At 49.9% G+C, this 25257-nt stretch overlaps 1 protein-coding gene across 1 annotated transcript in view; it reads right to left on the bottom strand.

Moving 5' to 3' along the window:
- The window catches only part of LOC144827831 (uromodulin-like), a 242742-nt gene that overhangs the window by 47558 nt on the left and 169927 nt on the right, over positions 1-25257 (bottom strand). The window contains exon 4 of the mRNA XM_078685997.1: positions 22668-22885. Coding sequence (XP_078542123.1) covers positions 22668-22885 — 218 coding nt within the window. The remainder of the gene's footprint in view (positions 1-22667; positions 22886-25257) is intronic.

Genomic DNA, 25257 nt, shown 5'->3' with positions numbered 1-25257 from the left:
AAGTATACACGTCACAAATAGTCCCAGCCACTAGAACCTCAACCTTTGGTCATTGCTCAGGTGGTCTGATGACATTTGCCTCAATTCTTACTATAGGAACAACAGAAGAGATAAAGATTAAAACCACAGCTCGAAGTGCAATACAGGCAATAGCCATAACAATCTGAATCAGAAAGGTGGATCAGCTACTAGTTAAAGTCAACTCATATATACACCCGAAGCAGGTTCAAGTTCAAGTTCAAGTTCGGGCATTTATATAGCGCACTACGCACCCAGAGGGTCTCAAGGCGCTAGAGGGAGGGGTTCATTATTTGTCGAATAGCCAGGTTTTCAGTTCTTTTCTGAAGGAGCTGTGGTTCTGAGTAAGGCGGAGGTGGGTGGGGAGTGAGTTACAAGTTTTGGCAGCCAGGAAGGAGAATGATCTGCCCCCCACGGTGGTTTTTCGGATGCGCGGGACTGCGGCGAGGGCTTGACTGGATGATCTTAATTGGCAGGTGGGAATGTAGAAGGACAGTCGGGAGTTGAGGCATTCGGGTCCCAGATTATAAAGGGCCTTGTGTGTATGGGTAAGCAGGCGGAAAGTAATTCTCTTGTTGACGGGAAGCCAGTGGAGATTTTTTAGGTGTCCGGTGATGTGCTCTTGGCGCGGGATGTCTAATATGAGTCTCGCTGACGCGTTTTGGATACGGATACGCTGGAGCTTTTTCTGCAATTTTGTTGTGATTCCGGCGTAAAGTGTGTTGCCATAGTCTAGTCGACTCGTGACCAGTGCATGGGTGACAGTCTTTCTTGTTTCGAGGGGGATCCAGCGGAAGATCTTTTTGAGAATGCGAAGGACGTTAAAGCAGGAGGACGATACGGCGTTGACTTGTCTGGACATTGAGAGAGAGGAGTCTAGAATGAAGCCAAGGTTACGTGCATGGTCTGTGGGTGTGGGTGCTGATCCCAAAGCGGACGGCCACCATGAGTCGTCCCAGGCTGAGGGGGAGGATCCTAGGATGAGCACCTCCGTTTTGTCTGAGTTGAGTTTTAGGCGGCTCTGTTTCATCCATTCGGCTACTTCTTTCATACCTTCGTGAAGATTGGTTTTGGCGGTGTTGCGGTCTTTGGTGAGTGAGAGGATTAGCTGGATGTCGTTGGTGTAGGAGATGATGTTGAGGTTGTGTTGACGTGCGATGGAGGCGAGAGGACTCATGTAGACGTTGAAGAGGGTGGGACTGAGTGAGGAACCTTGAGGAACGCCGCAGATGACTTCGGTGGGCTCTGAGTAGAATGGGGGGAGTCGGACTCTCTGGGTTCTCCCAGCTAGGAAAGAGATGATCCAGTCCAAGGCTTTTCCTTGTATGCCGATGTTGTTGAGGCGTTGTATGAGGGTGCTGTGACAGACAGTGTCGAAGGCGGCGGAGAGGTCGAGTAGCATGAGGGCTTCTGTTTCTCCGTTGTCTAGGAGTGCTCGGATGTCGTCGGTCGCCGCAATGAGGGCTGTTTCGGTGCTGTGTATGGCTCGAAAGCCGTTCTGTGAGGGATCCAGGGAGTTGTTGGATTCAAGGAAGGCGGCGAGTTGGCTGTTGACAGCTTTCTCGATGACTTTGGCCGGGAAAGGGAGGAGGGATATGGGTCGGTAGTTTTTCAGTTCTGAGGGGTCTGCTGTGGGTTTTTTCAGAAGGGCGCTGAGTTCGGCGTGTTTCCAGATTTCTGGAAAGGTGGCAGAGTTGAAAGAGCAGTTGATGACATCGCGGAGTTGGGGAGCGATGATGGAGTCAGCTTTGTTGAAGATGTAGTGGGGACAGGGGTCGGAAGGGGAGCCAGAGTGTATTGAGTTCATGAGGCGAATGGTGTCTTCAATGGTGATTGGGTTCCAGGAGCTGAGGTTGTTAGTTGGAGGGGTGGGATCTGAAGGGGGTGGAGCGGGTTGGTCACTGGGAGTATTCTTGAAGCTGTTGTGGATGTCGGCAATTTTGTTGTAGAAGAAGGAGGATAGCGCATCGCAGAGGTCTTGGGAGTTAGTGATATCGTTGGATGCTGCGGAAGGGCTGGTGAATTCTTTGACGATATTGAAGAGTTCCTTGCTGTTATGAGAATTGTTGTCGAGACGGTCCTTTAATGCTGATTTCTTGGCGGATCGAATCAGTTGGTGGTGTTTGCGGGTTGCTGTCTTGAGGGAGGCCATGTTGTCTGAGGTTGGTTCTTTTCTCCAATTCTTCTCCAGGGTGCGGCATGTCTTCTTGGATTTTTTAAGGTCATCATTGAACCAGGGAGCCTTTTTGCTGGATGATTTCAACTGGTGTTTTTTCAGGGGTGCTAGTTCGTCCGCACTGTGGGTAATCCATTGCATGAGGTTGGTGGCCGCTTGGTCTGGGTCCATTGCTAGGGTGGGAGGGTTTTGGTTGAGTGATGTGAGGAGTTGGTCGGTGCTGATTTTATTCCATTTTCTCCGGGGAATGGGTTGTGGACGGTTGTGGGATAGGGTGGTTTTGTAGCTGAAGTGAACACAGCTGTGATCCGTCCAGTGGAGAGCTGTAGTGCGATCGAAGGAGATGTGCTTGCTGGAGGTGAAGATAGGGTCGAGCGTGTGTCCGGCTGTGTGACTGGGGGTGTCAACAAGTTGTTTGAGTCCGAGATTGGACAGGTTGTCCAGAAGGGTGGTGGTGTTGTTGTCGAGTATGTTTTCAAGGTGGTAGTTGAGGTCTCCTAGAAGAATGTAGTTCTCGGAGGCGAGGGCGTGCGGGCTGACGAAGTCTGTGATGTCGTCGCTGAATTGAGATCGGGTGCCTGGAGGCCTGTAAATGAGGGTGCCTCTGAGGGTGGTCCTTGGGTCGGTATGGATCTGAAAGTGGAGATGTTCGGCGGTTGCAAGATTGTCGTCAGAGCTGGTTGTGATTTTGATGGTGTTTCTATGGACGATGGCAATGCCTCCTCCAATTTTTTCATTGGTGCGGTCTTTTCGAATGATCTTGTAAGTGTCCGGTATGGCTATGGCGATGTCGGGGGCAGAAGATGCGTTCATCCATGTTTCAGTAAGGAAGGCGATGTCAGGTGACGCAGTGTCGATTAGGTCCCAGAGTTCTGTTGCATGTCTGTGGACCAAGCGGGTGTTCAGTAGGATGCATTTCAGGCTGTTGAGTTCGGAGCTGTGTGTGGAGGAAGTGGGTTTGGTGAGGCTCCTGAAGCAGTTGAACTTGCAGGAGAGGCAGGCGAATGGGCCGTGGGTACGTCCTGGGGAAGCTTCGCAGCATAGTGGGGTGTGTCCGGGGTTGAGGGCGAGGAGAGTTGCGGCATCATATGTGACTCTAGAGGGTTGGGAGCGGCGGGGACCAGGGGGTCTGGCGCTGGGCGCGGTCCAGGCGCGGACGGGCGTAGACGGGCTTACCTTTGGTGCACCTTCGGTGCGCATGGGGCGCGATCGCTGCGCGTAAACGCTGCGCGCAGAGGCATCTGTCCTATGTGGGTAGTGGAAGGGGAGGGGCGAGGGAGGGTCAGCTGGGAGGCGGTAGCGGGGAGGAGACACGGGTCAGGAGGGACACAACAACAACAACAAAATGGCTGCTTAATACTAAAAGCGAAACGGGGCACAGCTGAGGACCGGCAATGAATGAATTAACAATCTGCGGCAATTATATTTCCAGACAAAGCAGCGCTAACGTGCAATATGCAAAATAAGCTGATACAGTTTCTATTTTAAAAGCGCTGGCTACGTTGCGTATTATTCTGCAAAGCTGTGCAAGTGGTCCTGAATGCTATGTGCAGACTACGATACCAGGACGGGTCCAGGCAGCAGGGAAGCAGGCAGCGGTGAGGCACAGGATCAGGCAGCAAGGAAGGGAGCATGGGTGAGCGACCGCTTCGGGGCAAGCCCAGGTGGTCACAGCGATAGGCAGGAAGGGACGAGCTTACTCTGTCTGTGGGAGGGAGGGTCAGCTGGCAGGCGGTAGCGGGGAGGAGACACGGGTCAGGAGGGACACAACAACAACAACAAAATGGCTGCTTAATACTAAAAGCGAAACGGGGCACAGCCGAGGACCGGCAATGAATGAATTAACAATCTGCGGCAATTATATTTCCAGACAAAGCAGCGCTAACGTGCAATATGCAAAATAAACTGATACAGTTTCTATTTTAAAAGCGCTGGCTACGTTGCGTATTATTCTGCAAAGCTGTGCAAGTGGTCCTGAATGCTATGTGCAGACTACGATACCAGGACGGGTCCAGGCAGCAGGGAAGCAGGCAGCGGTGAGGCACAGGATCAGGCAGCAAGGAAGGGAGCGTAGGTGAGCGACCGCTTCGGGGCAAGCCCAGGTGGTCACAGCGATAGGCAGGAAGGGATGAGCTTACTCTGTCTGTGGGAGGGATGGTCAGCTGGGAGGCGGTAGCGGGGAGGAGACACGGGTCAGGAGGGACACAACAACAACAACAAAATGGCTGCTTAATACTAAAAGCTAAACGGGGCACAGCCGAGGACCGGCAATGAATGAATTAACAATCTGCGGCAATTATATTTCCAGAAAAAGCAGCGCTAACGTGCAATATGCAAAATAAGCTGATACAGTTTCTATTTTAAAAGCGCTGGCTATGTTGCGTATTATTCTGCAAAGCTGTGCAAGTGGTCTTGAATGCTATGTGCAGACTACGATACCAGGACGGGTCCAGGCAGCAGGGAAGCAGGCAGCGGTGAGGCACAGGATCAGGCAGCAAGGAAGGGAGCGTGGGTGAGCGACCGCTTCGGGGCAAGCACAGATGGGAAGGGGCAAAATAATTGGTCAAGGAAAAAGCAAGAATCATAGAAGAGAGAGATGTGAAGAATTTGATCCTGGCAGGAGACTTCAATATTTTTCTCTTCGGAACTGCACTGGAAGACGAACTAGCACAGGAACTCAACATAGCTTGGGGAATTCCAAACCAAGCCAAATCACTTCTAAATAAACAAACAAGGTATTCATATCAATTACTAAAGGACTTAGAGCAACTAAACCTAAGGGTGCTGAACGGTCAGTTCAAAGAGGACACCCCACCAGCATCAACCTATTACTCCACAACCATCACTTCTTATCTAGATTATACCCTTGCAACTCTCCCTCTGTTTGACTTCATCAAGTCATTTAGATTGGGTGACAACGACCAAAGTGACCATCTATCGCAAGAAATTGTGCTAGCCGTAACCGGAGGGAGCCATATGGAAACAAAGGTAAGCGCTGGGACCGAATGCACTTCGGATTTTACACGAATAAGGTGCAAACCAGACAAGATTGAAGAACTATCCACAAGTGCAAAGGAACTAATTCATCAAGACAACTTGACTACAAACACAATTGAAGCATGGGAGGAGTAGGGGGCGCTAGAGGGCGCACAAGCTAATGGCCGCACTTCTGTGAGGCTCTGGCTGCCTGGCCAGAATCATCCTGCATTTCTCCACTTAACCTGGAAGTGGACGCCTGAAAATCACACCGAGGGTGGATATAAGAGTGCCGCTGACCCTGACCGAGTCTGGCGAGGATCTGTGGTCCGGCGCCTGAGTATCGGCGCTGAGTGCACCCACCGGGAGAAGGCACTGCGGACGGCTGCTGCGGCGCCCCGGACGCTGACCAACGCGAGGCCGCGGCGTCCCACGAGGCGGCTGGGCCGCGAAGTTACAAGATACGGCCTGGGAGTCGGGCGGCCAACGGGCAAGTCACCGGATCCTAGCGGAGGTGAGTCTGGCCCCTTCTGACAGCGCCGCAGCGGGAGGCGAGCCGGGAGACTGGCGCTGGGACCGGCGGACACTCCCGGAGCAACCACTGCGGAGGGAGGTACTTCGCACCCGGCCCCACGGCGCGCCTCACTGCCGGCCTCCCTGGGATACCTAAGAGACCCTACTGCCGCCGATCGGCGGACAGGGCGCCGGGGGCGGACGGGGGTGAGTCCTGCCGCCTCAGACGGCGCGGTGCCGAGATGCGGGTCGGGGGTCCGTACCTGGGACCGGCTGGCGCTCCCGGTGCACACAGCGCGTCACGCTTGGATCTACTGCAGGGGACGCCATCACTCCCGGCCACGCTGCATGCCTCCCTGCAGGCCTCCCTGGCATAACTGAGGGATACCGCTGCCATCATTAACGCTGTGGGAGCGGGCTTGGACACACATCGCCGGATTGCCCTCCACCTCTTGTGCGCTCCTGGCACCAGGGACTGCTCGGTGCTACGTGGGCGAGCTGCGGCCCGGCCACCATAACGTGGGCCCTCATTGCGCTCTGAACATTGTGACTGAGGCGCAGGGGGGGTCGGGGGGCCACTGGGAATCACCGACTTGCTCATCAGCTGATACTGCCTAGGGGGGGCTCGCCGCGTGGGCGACGGCCGGCAGAGCGCCATAGACTGGGGGTGAGGAACCCTACTGCTGCTCGCCATTTGCCTACCCCGAGTAGCGCCAACAGACTGGGCACTATGGGCAAAAACGACGCTAAACAACCCAAACTATCCTTCGAGCCCGCAGCCGCCAAAAAACCTACGCGAGGCACCATGGGAACTAGTGGTGCTCCAGGTCCATCGAATGCAGAGTCGTCCCCTGCACCTGTGACTCCAGAGTTGCGACTGATTATCGACGAGATGCGGCAGGGCTTCGCGACAATCGTGGATAAGGTTGACCGCCTATCTTCCAGGATGGACGGGGTAGCGCAGAAGATAGAAGTCCACGAGGAGCGGCTGACGGAGGCGGAACGGCGCATATCCACTGCTGAAGACACATCCAACATTCACGAAACGCGCCTCACCCGCATGGATAACGTCCTCAGAGTGATTGCGGCTAAAAATGAGGAGTTGGAGGCGAGGAGTAGACGCAATAACATCCGCGTCACGGGAGTTCCGGAATCCACCAACACCGGACGAATGGAGGAATACGTGGAACGCATACTGCTCACCGCAGTGGGTAAAGAGGCCTTCTCTAACCAATTCATCGTTGAGCGGGCGCACCGTTCTCTGGGCCCGGTCCCCAAACCGGGGGCGCAACCACGTCCTATCATTGCCAGGTTACTCAACTACCGTGATAGGGATGTGGCGCTGAGAGCAGCTCGTACGAACCGGAACCTGGCCTGTGATGGTGTACAGTTCTCCTTGTACCCAGATTTCACGCCCATGGTCCAGGACCAGCGGAAGAAATTTCTGGATGTGAAAAAGAAATTAAGGGACATGCAGGTGGACTATGCTCTTCTTTACCCAGCACGCCTCAGGGTGACCCATCAGGGCAAACAACACTTCTTCACGACTCCGCAGCAAGCCGAGGACTACGTAAAGAGGCTCCGCGCTGCTAGGAGGGACAGACGTAACGTTGAGGAGGAGGAGGCAGAAGGCAATCCGGTTGAGCAGGATGAGTCTTAATAGTGGTCTGATGCTCATTTTCTCGATAGCTCCTTGTTGTATTGTTGTTGTTCACTTTGGACACTGTTGCCTTTGGATATGAGTACCTCCCTTCACAGCCTACGGCGCCTATGATAACTGTTACCTTGCATCCTAGATAAGCTGCTGAGCGATGGTGGGCACTAGAATATTCTGTTCCTCTGCTGGGTTATTGCTGTGAATGCACAGTTGTATAGAAATGCCGATTAAGAGTGGGCAGTGGCAGATGCTTAGGCGCCGAGCTTTATTTGCACATTACTTTACATGACGTGAAGGACGTTTGGGGGTGAAGCCCTCATGATGGTTTGGCTATTGGGTACTGTTGAACTACTGGACCTTGCTTCAATGGTTCTGCCTTACATTCGACAGGATGGTCCTGCCTGCCTGCGTGGACACGAACGGCTGCTCCCTGGCAATAAGGACTCTTTGCAGAGTGAAGGCTGGTTTGCCCAATGTACACTATTGGAATGGCTTGGGGCTTGCGTGGGTTGGTGGAGCTGCAGGAGGAGGGAGGGGGAGTGGGCGGAGCCATGGCCGATCCCCCTGTCCACATTGTTGGCTTAGCCTGGTGGGAGGCGAGGAGGAACTTTGATGGTGTGTTGTGAGGGCTTACACTTGCAGGGTTTATGTATGCCAGGCACCACCCCTTCTTCTCTGACTTCCCCGTATGTCATTTGCGGGGCGGGAGGGGAGAGTAGGGGTGTATGGGTGCGTATCTCTAATGCCTCCAGGAGGGGATACCCCACATGGTTTGACTACAGTTGTTAAGTTTGGGGGTTGGGGTGGTGGGTGGGACTTTGGTACTGGCAAGTTTGGGTTGCTTCAGTGGGTTGGGGGTGGGACAGTGCTGCGGGAGTTGGAAAGGTGCACGTGTAGGGGGGGGGGATTACATGTTGGGATGGATGTTGTTGAGAGTGGTAGAGTTCTTGAGGGTGAGGTACATGGTATGCGTGCTGGTGCGGGAGATGCGGAGTATGTTGGTGTGGATGATCTTGCACAGCAATGGTTCGTGTTGGCGGAGGGACTGGTACTGGCTACGTCCCTGCAAAGAGCTGGAGCGCTGGGAATATGCGTGCTTATCTATAGTGATGACGAGTGCGGGTGATTACGCCTTATCCACTGTGTCCATATTGTCCTGGAATGTCCGAGGTCTTAATAACCCCCGAAAATGTAGGAATGTTATAGCATATCTGGATAGGAACAAGGTGCAGATAGTGATGCTCCAGGAAACCCACCTGAGTCCACGCTGTGTTCCCAGGCTCGCAAGTAGATGGGCGAATGTGAGAGAATTTTCTTCCTATTCCACCTATTCCAGGGGGGTGGCCATTCTGGTGAATAAACGATTGATGTTTCAGAAGATGGGGGTTAGTGCAGACAGGGAGGGGAGATATGTGATTTTGTGGGGGCGGCTGGGTACTGATGTAATAGTGTTTGTAAACTGTTATGCACCAAATGTTGACACACCGGGCTTTTTCTTGACGTTATGGGGTCATGTGCTTGAGGTCGAAGCTACACACATTGTCTGGGGAGGTGACTTTAACCTCTCATTGCATCCGGGGATGGACAGATCGGACGGTAGCGGACAATATAACACGAAAGCTAGGGATGCGCTGCAGGGTATACTTACAGAGGCGGGATTACTGGATAGCTGGAGACACTTACACCCGGGAACTAGGGAAGGAACCCACTTTACCACATACGCACGCTCATGGGCAAGAATCGACTACTGTTTCGTCTCTCGGGGCCTAGCTGGGGGAATCGTCCAGGTAAAACATCTGCCTCGTACATACTCGGACCATTGCCCTGTAATGACGGTTATAGAGATGCCTGGCTATGCAAGAGTACGCCCCCCGTGGAGACTTTTCCCTTCGGCCCTGCTTGATCCTGTCTTCAAGCAGGAACTAGGCGAGGAAATTGAAGCCTTCTTCCCTAGGAACAAGGGATCTGTTGCCAAGGTCGAAACGATATGGGAGGCCTTTAAGGTTACCGTGAGGGGTGTCACAATTTCCAAGAGCTGTGGAGTGCTGCGAGCAATCGTACGTACATTGACTGCTCTTGAAGCGGAACTCAAATCGCTAGAGGCGGAGATGGTCAGGAATCCCTGCCCTGACCTAGAGAGGGCTTTTAGGACCAAACTGTCAGCCTATGAAGAGGAAGCGGCCAGAGAAGCGAAATTTCGAGGCAAATATTGGACTGCCAGACGGTATTGCGAGGGAGATAGGCCGGGAAAAGTTTTGGCAGCGCTTACGAGGCATCAACGGTTCGCCACGCATATCTTGGAGATCTCTGATGGAGAGGGCAGGACCTACCGAGATACTAAAGGGATACAAAACACCTTCCTGCAGCATTACCAACGCTTGTACTCCACACAACAGTCAGGTGAGATGGAGCTTGGCAATTTCCTAGACGATATAGCACTCTGTTGGCTAAGTGATAGCGATAGGGCATTTTTGGGATGCCCCTTCGAGCTGGACGAAATCCGGGACGCAATCATGTCGCTCAGTAATGGCAAAGCTGCAGGGCTTGACGGCCTTCCGGCCGAGTTTTATAAATGTTATATCGACATCATGGCACCGGTACTGAAGGAGGTATTTGAGGAGTCGCTAGAGGAGGGAATATTGCCAGGCTCTATGAGGGAGGTGGCGATCACGTCGCTACTGAAACCAGGGAAAAACCCAGTGGACACCGATGCATATAGGCCCCTGTCATTACTGAACTGTGATGCGAAGATTTTAGCGAAAGTACTTGCGACTAGGTTATCCCTCCTTATGAGTACCCTGGTCCTGCCAGATCAATCTGGATTCATCCCGGGGAGAGCTACATCCCATAACCTCCGCACATTATTCTCCCTCATACCCACCATATCACCTGAGCTTCCGGTCGCTGCTGTATTTTTAGACGCCACCAAGGCGTTTGACTCGGTGGAATGGGGATATCTTCTGGCCATATTGGGCAGAATGGGGTTCCCCCGTATATTCATCGCCTGGGTTACACTACTGTACACTTCCCCAGTCGCCAGGGTCATCGTTAACGGTGTATTGTCGGCACAGATGCCAATTACGAGGGGAACTAGGCAGGGATGCCCCCTGTCGCCCCTGCTCTTCGCCCTGTCAATCGAACCGCTGGCCTGCAGGATCCGACAACTACATAAGGCCAGCGCCTTTAATTGCAACCAAAGGCAGATAGGCATATCCCTCTACGCGGATGACGTCACTTTATATGTGCGGCACCCGCAGGACAACCTCAATCCACTGCTGAGGGAATTTGTTTTATTTGGCGGCATTTCTGGAGTGCACATCAATTGGAACAAGTCACAATTCTTTCCCCTCACGGCATCAGTGACCCGCTTTGCGCTGGAGTACCCCTTGGAGTGGTGCGACTCTGACTTAAAATACTTGGGAATCGAGGTGTCGCTCAGCAGGGAAGACACGATCCGGCTGAACTATGGGGTAGCCATTTCACAATTGACTGACAATGTGACTCGCTGGATGGCCCTGCCGCTGTCGATGGCAGGCAGAGCCTCCCTGATAAAAATGGTTATTCTCCCACGGTTCTTATATCTATTCAAGAATGTACCTTACTACCCGGGGGCCTATTTTTTTAAAAGACTTCGCACTGAATTGCTACGCTTGTTCTGGGGAGGCAAGCAGCCGCGCCTTAGCTGGAATCTCCTCACACAGCCTTATGACAGAGGAGGTTTTGACGTTCCCGACCTTGAGGTGTACTACCTCAGTGCTCAAGCTCAGCATGCTTACCATTGGGTTAACCCTGCTCCCTTTCTGCCCCAGGTTGCTGCTGAGGATTGGATCGTTCACCCATTGCCACTCAAGGGCATGCTGATGGGGCTAGTGGGAGATGTTGAGACGCCGGCTACCACTGTCACCTGCACCATAGACTCGTGGCACAGAGTGACGAAACTGCTAGGGGCTTCAATGCTTTACTCACCGGCAATGCCCCTTGCATACCACCCGAAACTATCGCTACTGACGGAATGTGGATTCCGATCCATGTGTACCCGAGTACACCTTCACACCTGGGGCGATCTGTTTCAGGATGGACGATTCCGCACCAAGGAGCAGATCTTCCAGACCGCCCCACCGACGCCAATGGAGGTGTTCTATTATTTACGGCTGCGACAGGGCATGAGGGATATACTCCCCAGTTTCCCGGAAGAGCCGAGCACGGTTCTGCCTATGCACATTTTGCTGGTGTCAGACGGCAGACATTTGGTATCAAAATTGTATGCTGCCATTCGTGAGCAGCGTCCCCCTGTCTTGGCCAAAGCGCGAACTGCCTGGGACTCTGATCTTCCGGCTGCACTTACCGATGAACAATGGAAATATTGCTGCTCAGTCACGGCCAAAATTTCCTCCAGCTGTAGACTAAAAATTATTCACTATAAATTCGTACAAAGATATTACTACACTCCTGTGCGTAAGCTGCGTTTTCACCTTTCGGAGGATGATAGATGTGCGAGATGCCGTGCGGAGGGCGCGGATTTCCTCCACTTGGCCTGGGAGTGCGGAGCGATTCAGGCATACTGGGAGCAGGTTCACGCTGCGCTCCAAGTTATGATAGCTGGCCCTCTTCCCATGGACCCAGTGGTGATGCTGCTGGGTTACACCAGGAATGTTCCCAAGTCTGACCGTCGGTATGTTGATATTGCGTTGCTACTCGCGAAGAGAAAAATTGCTTGCAGATGGGGGAGGGGGAGGGCGCCAAAATTTAAGGAATGGCTGGACGATCTCAAGTACTGCCAGGATCAGCATGGCGTTTATGCAGAGCTAATGCCGGCCCGTTGTAAACCCAGCGATTTTTGGTCCCCCCTGCAGGTGTACTGGCTGTCTCAGGCGACTCACGGCGAATCCTCTGGTGATGACGAGTCGATACCGGACCCATGAGCGTGCATGAATTCCTCACACCACACCCACCACACTATAGATCACACGATGGGGAGGGCCCGTCCCGTCCTGATAGGGGAGAGGTGGAACGGCTACTGATGAGGTGACGCTAGGCAGCCCGTAGTGAGTATGATACACTTGACCTGGGTTACACGACTGGTTGCTTTCCACTTTCATAATCCTTGGATGTAATGGACCTCTGGGAGCGATCCAACGTGCTGGTCCCTACGGCCGCCAGTCTTTACAGTTGGCCTTTGTGCTGAGGTGCGTTGCGCCCTGCACTGGGTAGCGCCTTATTCTGATTACCCTCCCGTGGACTACCATCAGAGCACTTGACAGAGCTGCGCTCGCTTGCTGCACATGCGACACGATATTGTACGGGGGGATGTGGATAGCTGTCTGTTAGATCCCACGACGAACGGAGGGGTGGCGTGACTAGTGGTGTTTCCTGCCTGACCTGCTGAGCTGCCTGTGTATGACAGATTGGGTCTAAGTCTCCGCAACCTACGCCCCTGATCGGGGGTGGGGGTGAGCTTCAGAAGGCTCTGTTTCTTATTCCAGGACACTATATGTAATACGTGCATTGTACCAGCCCTTGTAAAGATGATCCCTATCCAGTGTGTGTACCATGAACAGTATTGTAATGTTTTATTGATGCTTTGTTCTCCATGCCTCTGAGTTGTATGCCACTACTACAAATAAAGGTTTTAAAAAAAAAAAAAAAAAAAAAAAGCATGGGAGGAGTACACAAATGCCTTTGGGACTAAGCACGCCACAAAACCAAAGACCTTCAAAGGTAATTCTCATGGTGGCTCACATCGCTAGGCACAGCCCCGGAACCCACAGACCACGCACGCAACCTGGGGGTCATCCTCGACTCCACCCTCTCCATGACCAGGCAAGTCAACGCCGTCTCCGCGTCCTGCTTCAACACCCTCCGAATGCTCCGCAGAATGTTCAGAGCACGATTGCAGCCCATGTTGACATATGGGAGCGAACCAATACACGGAAAAGACTCGTTGATTCTAGATAAAGTGATTAGCAGAACATATAGAGCAATTTTCCAGCTACCCAACTATGTGTCACCTGCGCAAATAAGCCTCGAATTTGGCCTCCAGAAGCAGACAGTGGAAAGAAGGGGCATCTACATAAAATGTTGGCACAAGGTTCGAGACGCAGAGCAAGGAACTCTAAATGCCCACCTTTGGATCGAGCTGTTACACTGAGAGCAATCATCAGCCAGAGAGTACCTGTTGGAATGACTAGAGAAGCTTGAACTGACTGATCTTTGGGAATCACCAGTAGATCATAAGAGCTTCAAAAAGGTCTTAACCAAAGTAGCGAAAATGATATCCTTAACAGAAGACAAGGAAACTCTGGCAAGGAGGGCACACGGCTGGACAGTGTTGAATGACTACAAAGCACTTAAGCCACAAGCTTACTTGAAAAGGGGAATTAAACAGAAGATAAAATAATTTTTTTTAAGGCTGCGGTTTGGTATCATACCAATTCTCCCTCACCTGGCACCTTGGAAAAGGAGACAAGAAGAGCAAACCTGTCGTCTCTGTAGAACAAGACCCGAGGACCTATTACATATAATTTGTATTTGCCCAGGCTTAACGGACAAAAGGCGAGCTTTATTATGAGCCCAATGGAACCAGAAGGGCATCAGGACTTGCAGGCAGGCATTCAAACTATGCTTTATTCCGCAGGAGACCCAGTTAAACTGCCGTCTCTCAAAATACTTTGATACAGTGGCTGGAAGACTAAAGCATCAGCAAATCGCAGAGACAGACTACCAGAAATCTAGCGCATCTAACAGAGTAACCCATTGGGACTTTGGCACACAGAATAACCTCGAAAACTAAACTGAAAACATGAACTTTACTTATTAACACATAAAGTGAGACAACGATGACTCATGTATTTTTTAAGCTTGAAAGTCCTTTTATACTTTTAAACTGTGAGTTTTAATTAACTGTAGAATAAAGATTACTTACTTACCATGGAAGACCTGCAAAGAATATACAAAAAATACATTGTGCACTGGTGTCCTGCGGGGGACTGTAGGTGTCAGCATGTGGTGGATTGATTAGCACAGTCCCTGGCTAGAGGAAAGGTCCTATGGCCAACTACTACCGTGCAGGGCGAAGGTCATGCACTGCGTGGATTGGCTGCCTTTGGTAGTTGTTTGCACGGACTAGCCAGAGGCTTTCGCATTTTTTGTTTTTGTAAAACAAACTCACAATGCAGGATTTAGTGTTTAAGAAGCAAAATAAGTAGAAGTTTTTCAAGTGCATGTGTGGGGTCATTGATGTTTTTTCCTGTCAGGCAGTCGAATAAATATTCTGTTGAGTTTGGCAACGGGGTCTCCGTCAACAGAATATTTAAGGTCTGCCCAACTTTAATTGAAGTGGACACTCCATTGCATTTGTGATGGAGTACCATATCCACCAAACTCTAAATCATGCAGGATAAGTAACATCAGCAGACCCATTGGTGCCTATAAGCAGCTCATCAGTGAAGCATGCAGTCAACGACAAGCCATATGGAATCATCTGGTGTAACACAGGAGCATCATTGAAAAGATTTCCTGATCCAGTCTGGTGTTTGGAGATAATTTAAAGGTGAAGGAACTGCACTTAGAAAGAGTATCCACCGTAAAGAGTGTTACCCAAAGTAAGGGATTTGCTCTTCTAACTTAATACCCACAGAAAGAGGAAAACCTATGTGGGCTCAATTTTCCAGGTTCAGTTCTGCATGGTATTTTTTTTATTTCATATTAACCTTTCATTTATCACCTACTGTGAGTAAATTGGAAATGGGAAATAAGAGCTGAGCTAATGTGCAGGGTTGATCAGTGGAGGCTATGGATTGGCACAGGGGTATACTCCATCTCTCCCTGTGCTGTATGTGGAAAGGGTGGGATTGACCATGTGGCCGGGCTTCTCTTACAGCATCATCATCTGCAATATACTAGCTGATTTATCTAGTGGGCAAAACTGTTCCCAGAGTCCCAACACCCAGAAAACTCTGATGGGGGAGCACATTCCAATCGTGACCAGGTGGATGGTATAACACATGCTCATTTCCTATTCCGGGCAATATATATAGTTCATCAAAATGCAACCCATATTATGCATTTTACCCTCATATTGAAGGGGGTTCCCAAAAGTAATTTTGACTCTCTTAAGAGGATTTCACCCGTACTGTTCAACGTGTTAGACCATACACCAACCTGCTTCTTCTACGATGGTCTGGGTTCACTCATAGCTATAATTATAATAGTACTTTTGTATTGGCTGGGTAATGTATCATTTGTATCTGAAGCGACTGTACCTCTTTGAGAACACATGTTGTGTGCAACCTGAGGGGATACTCCAAACCATACATAGCCCACTTTGAGGCACTGAATGATTAGATTGCACCTAATGACACTAACCATATATAATGGTCTTTGTTCTACAACTGGAGAGACTTTCTTCTCATTGAATGATGTACAATCTAGCAACTGTTAGGTCCCGCGTGCAGCAGCCATGCATCTGCTGGGTGTCTAGTAGCTATCTGATCCCACATGCAGCAGCTGTGAGTCTGCTAAGATTCTAACAGCTGTTAGATCCCACATGTAGTAGTTGTGAGCCTGCTGAGTACCTACCACCTATTTGATCCCACATGCAGGAGCTGCGCATCTGCTGAGTGCCTAGCAGCTGTTATAGCTAACATGCAGCAGCTGCACGTCTGCTGAATGTCTAGCAGCTGTTAGATCTCACGTGCAGTAGCTGTGAGTTTGCTGAGTGTCAGGCAGCTATTTGATCTCACATGCAGCAGCAGCAGCACATCTGATGAGTGTGTAGCAGCTGTTAGATTCCACATGCAGCAGCCATGCATCTGCTGAGTTTCTAGAAGCTGTTAGATCATGCATGCAGCAGCTGTGCATCTGCTGAGTGTTTAGTAGCTGTTAGAGCCCACATGCAGTACCACCACGACTGCTGAGTGTCTAGCAGCTGTTAGATCCCACATGCAGCAGCTGCACATCTGCTGAGTGTCTATCAGCTATTTGATCCCACATGCAGCAGCTGCACATCTGCTGAGTGCCTAGCAGCTGTTAGATCTCACATGTAGCAGCCATGCATCTGCTGAGTGTCTAGCAGCTATTAGATCTCACATGCAGCAGCCATGCATCTGCTGAGTGTCTAGCAGCTGTTAGATCCCACATGCAGCAGCTGCACATCTCCTGAGTGTCTGGCAGCTGTTAGATCCCACATGCAGCAGCTGCACATCTGCTGAGTGCCTAGCAGCTGTTCGATATCGCATGCAACATCGATGCATCTGCTGAGTGCCTAGCAGCTGTTAGATATCACATGCAGCAGCCAAGCATCTGTTGAGTGTCTAGCAGCTGTTACATCCCACATGCAGCAGCGGCACACCTGCTGAGTGTCTAGCAGCTTTTCGATCACATACGCAGCAGCCATGCATCTGCTGAGTGTCTAGAAGCTGTTAGATCCCACATGCAGCAGCTGCGCATCTGCTGAGTGTCTTGCAGCTGTTTAATCTCACATGCAGCAGCCATGCATCTGTTGAGTGTCTAGCAGCTATTTGATCCCACATGCAGCAGTTGCACGTCTGCCTAGTGTCTAGCAGCTATATGATCCCACATGCAGCAGCTGCATGTCTGCTGAGGGCATGGCAGCTATGTGATTCCACATGCTTCTGCTGCATGTCTCCTGAGTGTCTACCGTCTAGCAGCTGTTAGACCTCACATGCATCAACCATACATCTGCTGAGTGTCTAGCAGCTATTTAATCCCACATGCAGCAGTTGCATGTCTGCCGAGTGTCTAGCAGCTCTTAGATCTAACATTCAGCAGCCATGCATCTGCTGAGGGTCTATCAGCTATTTGATCCAACTTGCAGAAGCTGCACTTCTGCTGAATGTCTAGCATCTGTTAGATCCCACATGCAACAGCCATGCATCTGCTCAGTATCTAGCAGCAGTAAGATCCCACTTGCAGCAGCAATGCATCTGCTGAGTGTCTAGCAGCTTTTTGATCTCACATGTAGCAGCCATGCTGCTGAGTGTCTAGCAGCTGTTAGATCCCACATGCAGCAGCTGTGAATCTGCTGAGTGCCTACCAGCTATTAGATCTCACATGCAGCAGCCATGCATCTGCTGAGTGTTTATCAGCAGTTAGATCTCACCTGCAGCAGCCATGCATCTGCTGAGTGTTTATCAGCAGTTAGATCTCACCTGCAGCAGCCATGCATCTGCTGAGTGTTTATCAGCAGTTAGATCTCACTTACAGCAGCCATGCTTTTGCTGAGTGTTTATCAGCAGTTAGATCTCACCTGCAGCAGCCATGCATCTGCTGAGTGTCTAGCAGCTGTTAGATCTCACCTGCAGCAGCCATGTATCTGCTGAGTATCTAGCAGCTATTAGATCCCACATGCAGCAGCCATGCATCTGCTGGGTGTCTAGTAGCTATCTGATCCCACATGCAGCAGCTGTGAGTCTGCTAAGATTCTAACAGCTGTTAGATCCCACATGTAGTAGTTGTGAGCCTGCTGAGTACCTAGCACCTATTTGATCCCACATGCAGGAGCTGCGCATCTGCTGAGTGCCTAGCAGCTGTTATAGCTAACATGCAGCAGCTGCACGTCTGCTGAATGTCTAGCAGCTGTTAGATCTCACGTGCAGTAGCTGTGAGTTTGCTGAGTGTCAGGCAGCTATTTGATCTCACATGCAGCAGCAGCAGCACATCTGATGAGTGTGTAGCAGCTGTTAGATTCCACATGCAGCAGCCATGCATCTGCTGAGTTTCTAGAAGCTGTTAGATCATGCATGCAGCAGCTGTGCATCTGCTGAGTGTTTAGTAGCTGTTAGAGCCCACATGCAGTACCACCACAACTGCTGAGTGTCTAGCAGCTGTTAGATCCCACATGCAGCAGCTGCACATCTGCTGAGTGTCTATCAGCTATTTGATCCCACATGCAGCAGCTGCACATCTGCTGAGTGCCTAGCAGCTGTTAGATCTCACATGTAGCAGCCATGCATCTGCTGAGTGTCTAGCAGCTATTAGATCTCACATGCAGCAGCCATGCATCTGCTGAGTGTCTAGCAGCTGTTAGATCCCACATGCAGCAGCTGCACATCTGCTGAGTGCCTAGCAGCTGTTCGATATCGCATGCAACATCGATGCATCTGCTGAGTGCCTAGCAGCTGTTAGATATCACATGCAGCAGCCAAGCATCTGTTGAGTGTCTAGCAGCTGTTACATCCCACATGCAGCAGCGGCACACCTGCTGAGTGTCTAGCAGCTTTTCGATCACATACGCAGCAGCCATGCATCTGCTGAGTGTCTAGAAGCTGTTAGATCCCACATGCAGCAGCTGCGCATCTGCTGAGTGTCTTGCAGCTGTTTAATCTCACATGCAGCAGCCATGCATCTGTTGAGTGTCTAGCAGCTATTTGATCCCACATGCAGCAGTTGCACGTCTGCCTAGTGTCTAGCAGCTATATGATCCCACATGCAGCAGCTGCATGTCTGCTGAGGGCATGGCAGCTATGTGATTCCACATGCTTCTGCTGCATGTCTGCTGAGTGTCTAGCGTCTAGCAGCTGTTAGACCTCACATGCATCAACCATACATCTGCTGAGTGTCTAGCAGCTATTTAATCCCACATGCAGCAGTTGCATGTCTGCCGAGTGTCTAGCAGCTCTTAGATCTAACATTCAGCAGCCATGCATCTGCTGAGGGTCTATCAGCTATTTGATCCAACATGCAGAAGCTGCACTTCTGCTGAATGTCTAGCATCTGTTAGATCCCACATGCAACAGCCATGCATCTGCTCAGTATCTAGCAGCAGTAAGATCCCACTTGCAGCAGCAATGCATCTGCTGAGTGTCTAGCAGCTTTTTGATCTCACATGCAGCAGCCATGCTGCTGAGTGTCTAGCAGCTGTTAGATCCCACATGCAGCAGCTGTGAATCTGCTGAGTGCCTACCAGCTATTAGATCTCACATGCAGCAGCCATGCATCTGCTGAGTGTTTATCAGCAGTTAGATCTCACCTGTAGCAGCCATGCATCTGCTGAGTGTTTATCAGCAGTTAGATCTCACCTGCAGCAGCCATGCATCTGCTGAGTGTTTATCAGCAGTTAGATCTCACTTACAGCAGCCATGCTTTTGCTGAGTGTTTATCAGCAGTTAGATCTCACCTGCAGGAGCCATGCATCTGCTGAGTGTCTAGCAGCTGTTAGATCTCACCTGCAGCAGCCATGCATCTGCTGAGTATCTAGCAGCTATTAGATCCCACATGCAGCAGCCATGCATCTGCTGAGTATCTAGCAGCTATTAGATCCCACCTGCAGCAGCCATGCATCTGCTGAGTGTCTAGAAGCTGTTAGATCTCACCTGCAGCAGCCATGCATCTGCTGAGTGTCTAGCAGCTGTTAGATCTCACCTGCAGCAGCCATGCATTTGCTGAGTGTTTATCAGCAGTTAGATCTCACCTGCAGCAGCCATGCATCTGCTGAGTGTCTAGCAGCTGTTAGATCTCACCTGCAGTGGCCATGCATCTGCTGAGTGTCTAGCAGCTGTTAGATCTCAACTGCAGCAGCCATGCATCTGCTGAGTATCTAGCAGCTATTAGATCCCACATGCAGCAGCCATGCATCTGCTGAGTATCTTGCAGCTATTAGATCCCACCTGCAGCAGCCATGCATCTGCTGAGTGTCTAGAAGCTGTTAGATCCCACATGCAGCAGCTGCGCATCTGCTGAGTGTATTGCAGCTGTTTAATCTCACATGCAGCAGCCATGCATCTGTTGAGTGTCTAGCAGCTATTTGATCCCACATGCAGCAGTTGCACGTCTGCCTAGTGTCTAGCAGCTATATGATCCCACATGCAGCAGCTGCATGTCTGCTGAGGGCATGGCAGCTATGTGATTCCACATGCTTCTGCTGCATGTCTGCTGAGTGTCTAGCGTCTAGCAGCTGTTAGACCTCACATGCATCAACCATACATCTGCTGAGTGTCTAGCAGCTATTTAATCCCACATGCAGCAGTTGCATGACTGCCGAGTGTCTATCAGCTCTTAGATCTAACATTCAGCAGCCATGCATCTGCTGAGGGTCTATCAGCTATTTGATCCAAAATGCAGAAGCTGCACTTCTGCTGAATGTCTAGCATCTGTTAGATCCCACATGCAACAGCCATGCATCTGCTCAGTATCTAGCAGCAGTAAGATCCCACTTGCAGCAGCAATGCATCTGCTGAGTGTCTAGCAGCTTTTTGATCTCACATGCAGCAGCCATGCTGCTGAGTGTCTAGCAGCTGTTATATCCCACATGCAGCAGCTGTGAATCTGCTGAGTGCCTACCAGCTATTAGATCTCACATGCAGCAGCCATGCATCTGCTGAGTGTTTATCAGCAGTTAGATCTCCCCTGCAACAGCCATGCATCTGCTGAGTGTTTATCAGCAGTTAGATCTCACCTGCAGCAGCCATGCATCTGCTGAGTGTTTATCAGCAGTTAGATCTCACTTACAGCAGCCATGCATTTGCTGAGTGTTTATCAGCAGTTAGATCTCACCAGCAGCAGCCATGCATCTGCTGAGTGTCTAGCAGCTGTTAGATCTCACCTGCAGCAGTCATGCATCTGCTGAGTATCTAGCAGCTATTAGATCCCACATGCAGCAGCCATGCATCTGCTGAGTATCTAGCAGCTATTAGATCCCACCTGCAGCAGCCATGCATCTGCTGAGTGTCTAGAAGCTGTTAGATCTCACCTGCAGCAGCCATGCATCTGCTGAGTGTCTAGCAGCTGTTAGATCTCACCTGCAGCAGCCATGCATTTGCTGAGTGTTTATCAGCAGTTAGATCTCACCTGCAGCAGCCATGCATCTGCTGAGTGTCTAGCAGCTGTTAGATCTCACCTGCAGCGGCCATGCATCTGCTGAGTGTCTAGCAGCTGTTAGATCTCACCTGCAGCAGCCATGCATCTGCTGAGTATCTAGCAGCTATTAGATCCCACATGCAGCAGCCATGCATCTGCTCAGTATCTAGCAGCAGTAAGATCCCACTTGCAGCAGCAATGCATCTGCTGAGTGTCTAGCAGCTTTTTGATCTCACATGCAGCAGCCATGCTGCTGAGTGTCTAGCAGCTGTTATATCCCACATGCAGCAGCTGTGAATCTGCTGAGTGCCTACCAGCTATTAGATCTCACATGCAGCAGCCATGCATCTGCTGAGTGTTTATCAGCAGTTAGATCTCCCCTGCAACAGCCATGCATCTGCTGAGTGTTTATCAGCAGTTAGATCTCACCTGCAGCAGCCATGCATCTGCTGAGTGTTTATCAGCAGTTAGATCTCACTTACAGCAGCCATGCATTTGCTGAGTGTTTATCAGCAGTTAGATCTCACCAGCAGCAGCCATGCATCTGCTGAGTGTCTAGCAGCTGTTAGATCTCACCTGCAGCAGCCATGCATCTGCTGAGTATCTAGCAGCTATTAGATCCCACATGCAGCAGCCATGCATCTGCTGAGTATCTAGCAGCTATTAGATCCCACCTGCAGCAGCCATGCATCTGCTGAGTGTCTAGAAGCTGTTAGATCTCACCTGCAGCAGCCATGCATCTGCTGAGTGTCTAGCAGCTGTTAGATCTCACCTGCAGCAGCCATGCATTTGCTGAGTGTTTATCAGCAGTTAGATCTCACCTGCAGCAGCCATGCATCTGCTGAGTGTCTAGCAGCTGTTAGATCTCACCTGCAGCGGCCATGCATCTGCTGAGTGTCTAGCAGCTGTTAGATCTCACCTGCAGCAGCCATGCATCTGCTGAGTATCTAGCAGCTATTAGATCCCACATGCAGCAGCCATGCATCTGCTGAGTATCTTGCAGCTATTAGATCCCACCTGCAGCAGCCATGCATCTGCTGAGTGTCTAGAAGCTGTTCAATCTCACCTGCAGCAGCCATGCATCTGCTGAGTGTCTAGCAGCTGTTAGATCTCACCTGCAGCAGCCATGCATCTGCTGAGTATCTAGCAGCTGTTAGATCCCACATGCAGCAGCCATGCATCTGCTGCAGTCATGTTTTCTAATTGAAGATGATATCTGGACTTTGTCCTTCATAAAGTCTCTCTCTGGGGACTCTCTTACCCCAGCTAATCATATGTCAATGTTCACATTATCAAAATACCATAAACATACATACAGACACACATATACAAACATACAAGCATCTTGAAGATTCATTCCCCATGAAGTATTGAGTCCCACAGTGAGCATCAATGAGTTAAATTAGCATTCCTTCTCATTTACTTCCTTCTCCTGAAGTACATATTTTATACGACAACCACCACCTTTAGTAGCTGACAGTCCTGAAATGCACACAGTGTACCCTTTCTTACCATCAGCACATTTCCACACCATCCTGCTTGTAGAATGGCATTAACTTGGACCACATGTTCATTTCCCACCAGCTGCAGAGAAGTTGTGACTATGCAGTTCGAATCTGCAAAATGCATCTGTGTGATGCTGTACCCGAACCTCTCCAGGAGGCACTTGTAGAGAGACAATGTCATTGCTGAACCTTCACATTGAACAGTGGGAATGATGTCACTGCGACCTGCAACGAAGCACAACTGCTTGAGAAATAATCACATGCACAGACAGCTTATTTACCACTCTGGCAGTGCGGAATTCTGCAAAACATGACGTTTTTTAACAGATATGCAAGCAAAATAACCACAAAATGCATTTTTTCTGTTTGAATATTTCAGACTATTTTGAGTGGGTTCAGGGTTTCTTTGAAAGGTTGGTCCACAGACATTAGCATGTAGTGTCTTGGTTATTGTGCTTGTCATGTCATCCACTGCACCACCAGTGGAACCCTCTAGAGATGATGTAACATAGAATGTTGGTGTATGTGGAACCCTTTAGAGATGATATAACATAAGATGTTGGTGTATGAAATCCGCAGTTGGAGAAGGGGGTAAACAACGTTTACAACGAAACTTTTACCACGCACTACCATTACAACGCAGGCATTACAGCGCAAACCATTACAACGCATTGCGCTGGGGGGCGCTCTAGGATAGGGAATAAGTTTAATTTTCTATCCAACACCTTCCCTAGTGTCGACGGGGACTGGAGTTGGAATAGAAGATTATACTTACCACTATCCAGCACCTCTAAGCGCTATGCGTTGTAAAGGTTTGCGGTGTAAAAACCGCGTTGTAAAGGTATGCGTGGTAAAAGTATGCGTTGTAACGTCATACATCTGGAGAAGGGCTGAGCGCCTTGCTGGCTGCTCCTGGTGGGGCTGTATTACCAATCTTGTAACCAACTTGAATAAATCCTCTACCCGTGGATTGCTCTCTCGCATACTTACCTGGCCAGTTGGTGTACAGAGAGTACTCATTGATGGTTCCTCTTTCTTTCCTTTATTTCTTTTTCTCAAATATAGAATTAGAAGTAGGAGATAGAAGAATGAAATAGAGAGGCGAGTACTAGAGCGAAACAAAGCAGAGGTAGAGAGAAAGAAAGCAACCAAAAATCTAAAAGAAACAGATAAACATGACCTCCTTTATGTACATGAGAAAAAGAAATAAAGAAAAGTAAGAGGAACCCTCAAGGAGTACTCTCTGTACACCAACTGGCCAGGTAAGTATGCTAGAGAGCAATCCACATCAGGAGAAAAGAAGATGACAGATCAAGAGAATTAACTCATACAACTCTTACCTCTCCATAATGTAATAAGCAATAGAGTTAAAAATAATAAAAAAGTACTCGGCTACAGTGTTCAGCATGAAAAGGAAAACAGAGTTGAAATAAAAACGCCCAGTCTAACATAAACCAATGCACTACAGTTAATGGACAAGAACCAAAACTATACACCCATGTGGGTAACAATATGAACGTGCAGAGGCAACAACAAGAGACGATCACATTAATGTGCACTGTAGAATAAAACAAACAACCCACAGTATACACCTTAAGTAAGGTAAGAACGTGCACTGTAGTGAAGGTAAAAAACATGTAATGCCATGTGTAATGACATGTCTGTGTAAGGACGCACCTCGACTGGAGGCCATATGTTATGCACAGGATGATGGGAAGACCCAATAAACACACCTCACGGAGAGGTCAAACACACCTCGTGGAGAGGTCAAGAGACAATGTGCATTGGAAATGCGGGACGACAATCCTCGCAACATGTGAGCCATGAGGTGAAAGTGTGCACTGTAATTAAAGAAACATACCTCGTTGAGAGGTCAGTGTTGTGCACTAAAGTAGCGGGACTAAAATGCTTACAAGACACCTAGTGTGGAGGTAAGGACAATGTGCACTGTAATAACGGGACTAAAACCCCTGCGAGACACCTCATGTTGAAGTACAGACATTGTGCAACACACCCTGAGTAGGGAAACAAACAAGAAACGACGACCTTGTGTGGTCTGTAGACGTGCACTGTAGAGACGGGACTAACAGCCTGATTCATGTAGCTAAAAGCGCTCGCAAAAGGGCCAGATTCTGAGAATCTGGCCCTTTGCGAGTGCGATTTTTGCATTTGGTATTCATCATCCCAAATGCAAAAATCGCTATTAAAGAATTAGCAATTATGCGAGGAATAGCATTTAAGGAATCTCTATTAGAGATTCCTCAAATGCTATTCATGACACATGAAAAAATTGCGATTTTGCACTTTTGGGCCGCTATTTACCGAGAGGTCAGACCTCTCGGTAAATAGCAAAAACTCAGAAAAATGCTTTTAAAAGCATTTTTCTAAGTTGCATGTTGCACACACACATGTCCTTTGGACATGTGTGTGCGCAACACCTGTTCAAATGTGCATTTTAGGGGTGCTACAGGGTGTCCTTTGGACACCCCTGGCACCCTTAAAATCGCTATCTGATTTGCGAGTAGCAAATTGCTACTCGCAAATAAGGGATACTCCCCATTCATTCCTATGGGCCTTTTAGCCCATAAGAATGAATG

Source organism: Lissotriton helveticus, chromosome 4_1 (genome assembly GCF_964261635.1).
Source record: "Lissotriton helveticus chromosome 4_1, aLisHel1.1, whole genome shotgun sequence".
Lineage (NCBI taxonomy): Eukaryota > Metazoa > Chordata > Amphibia > Caudata > Salamandridae > Lissotriton > Lissotriton helveticus.
The sequence above is the reverse complement of the archived record's forward strand: the minus strand, read 5'-3'. Positions and strand labels throughout refer to the sequence as shown.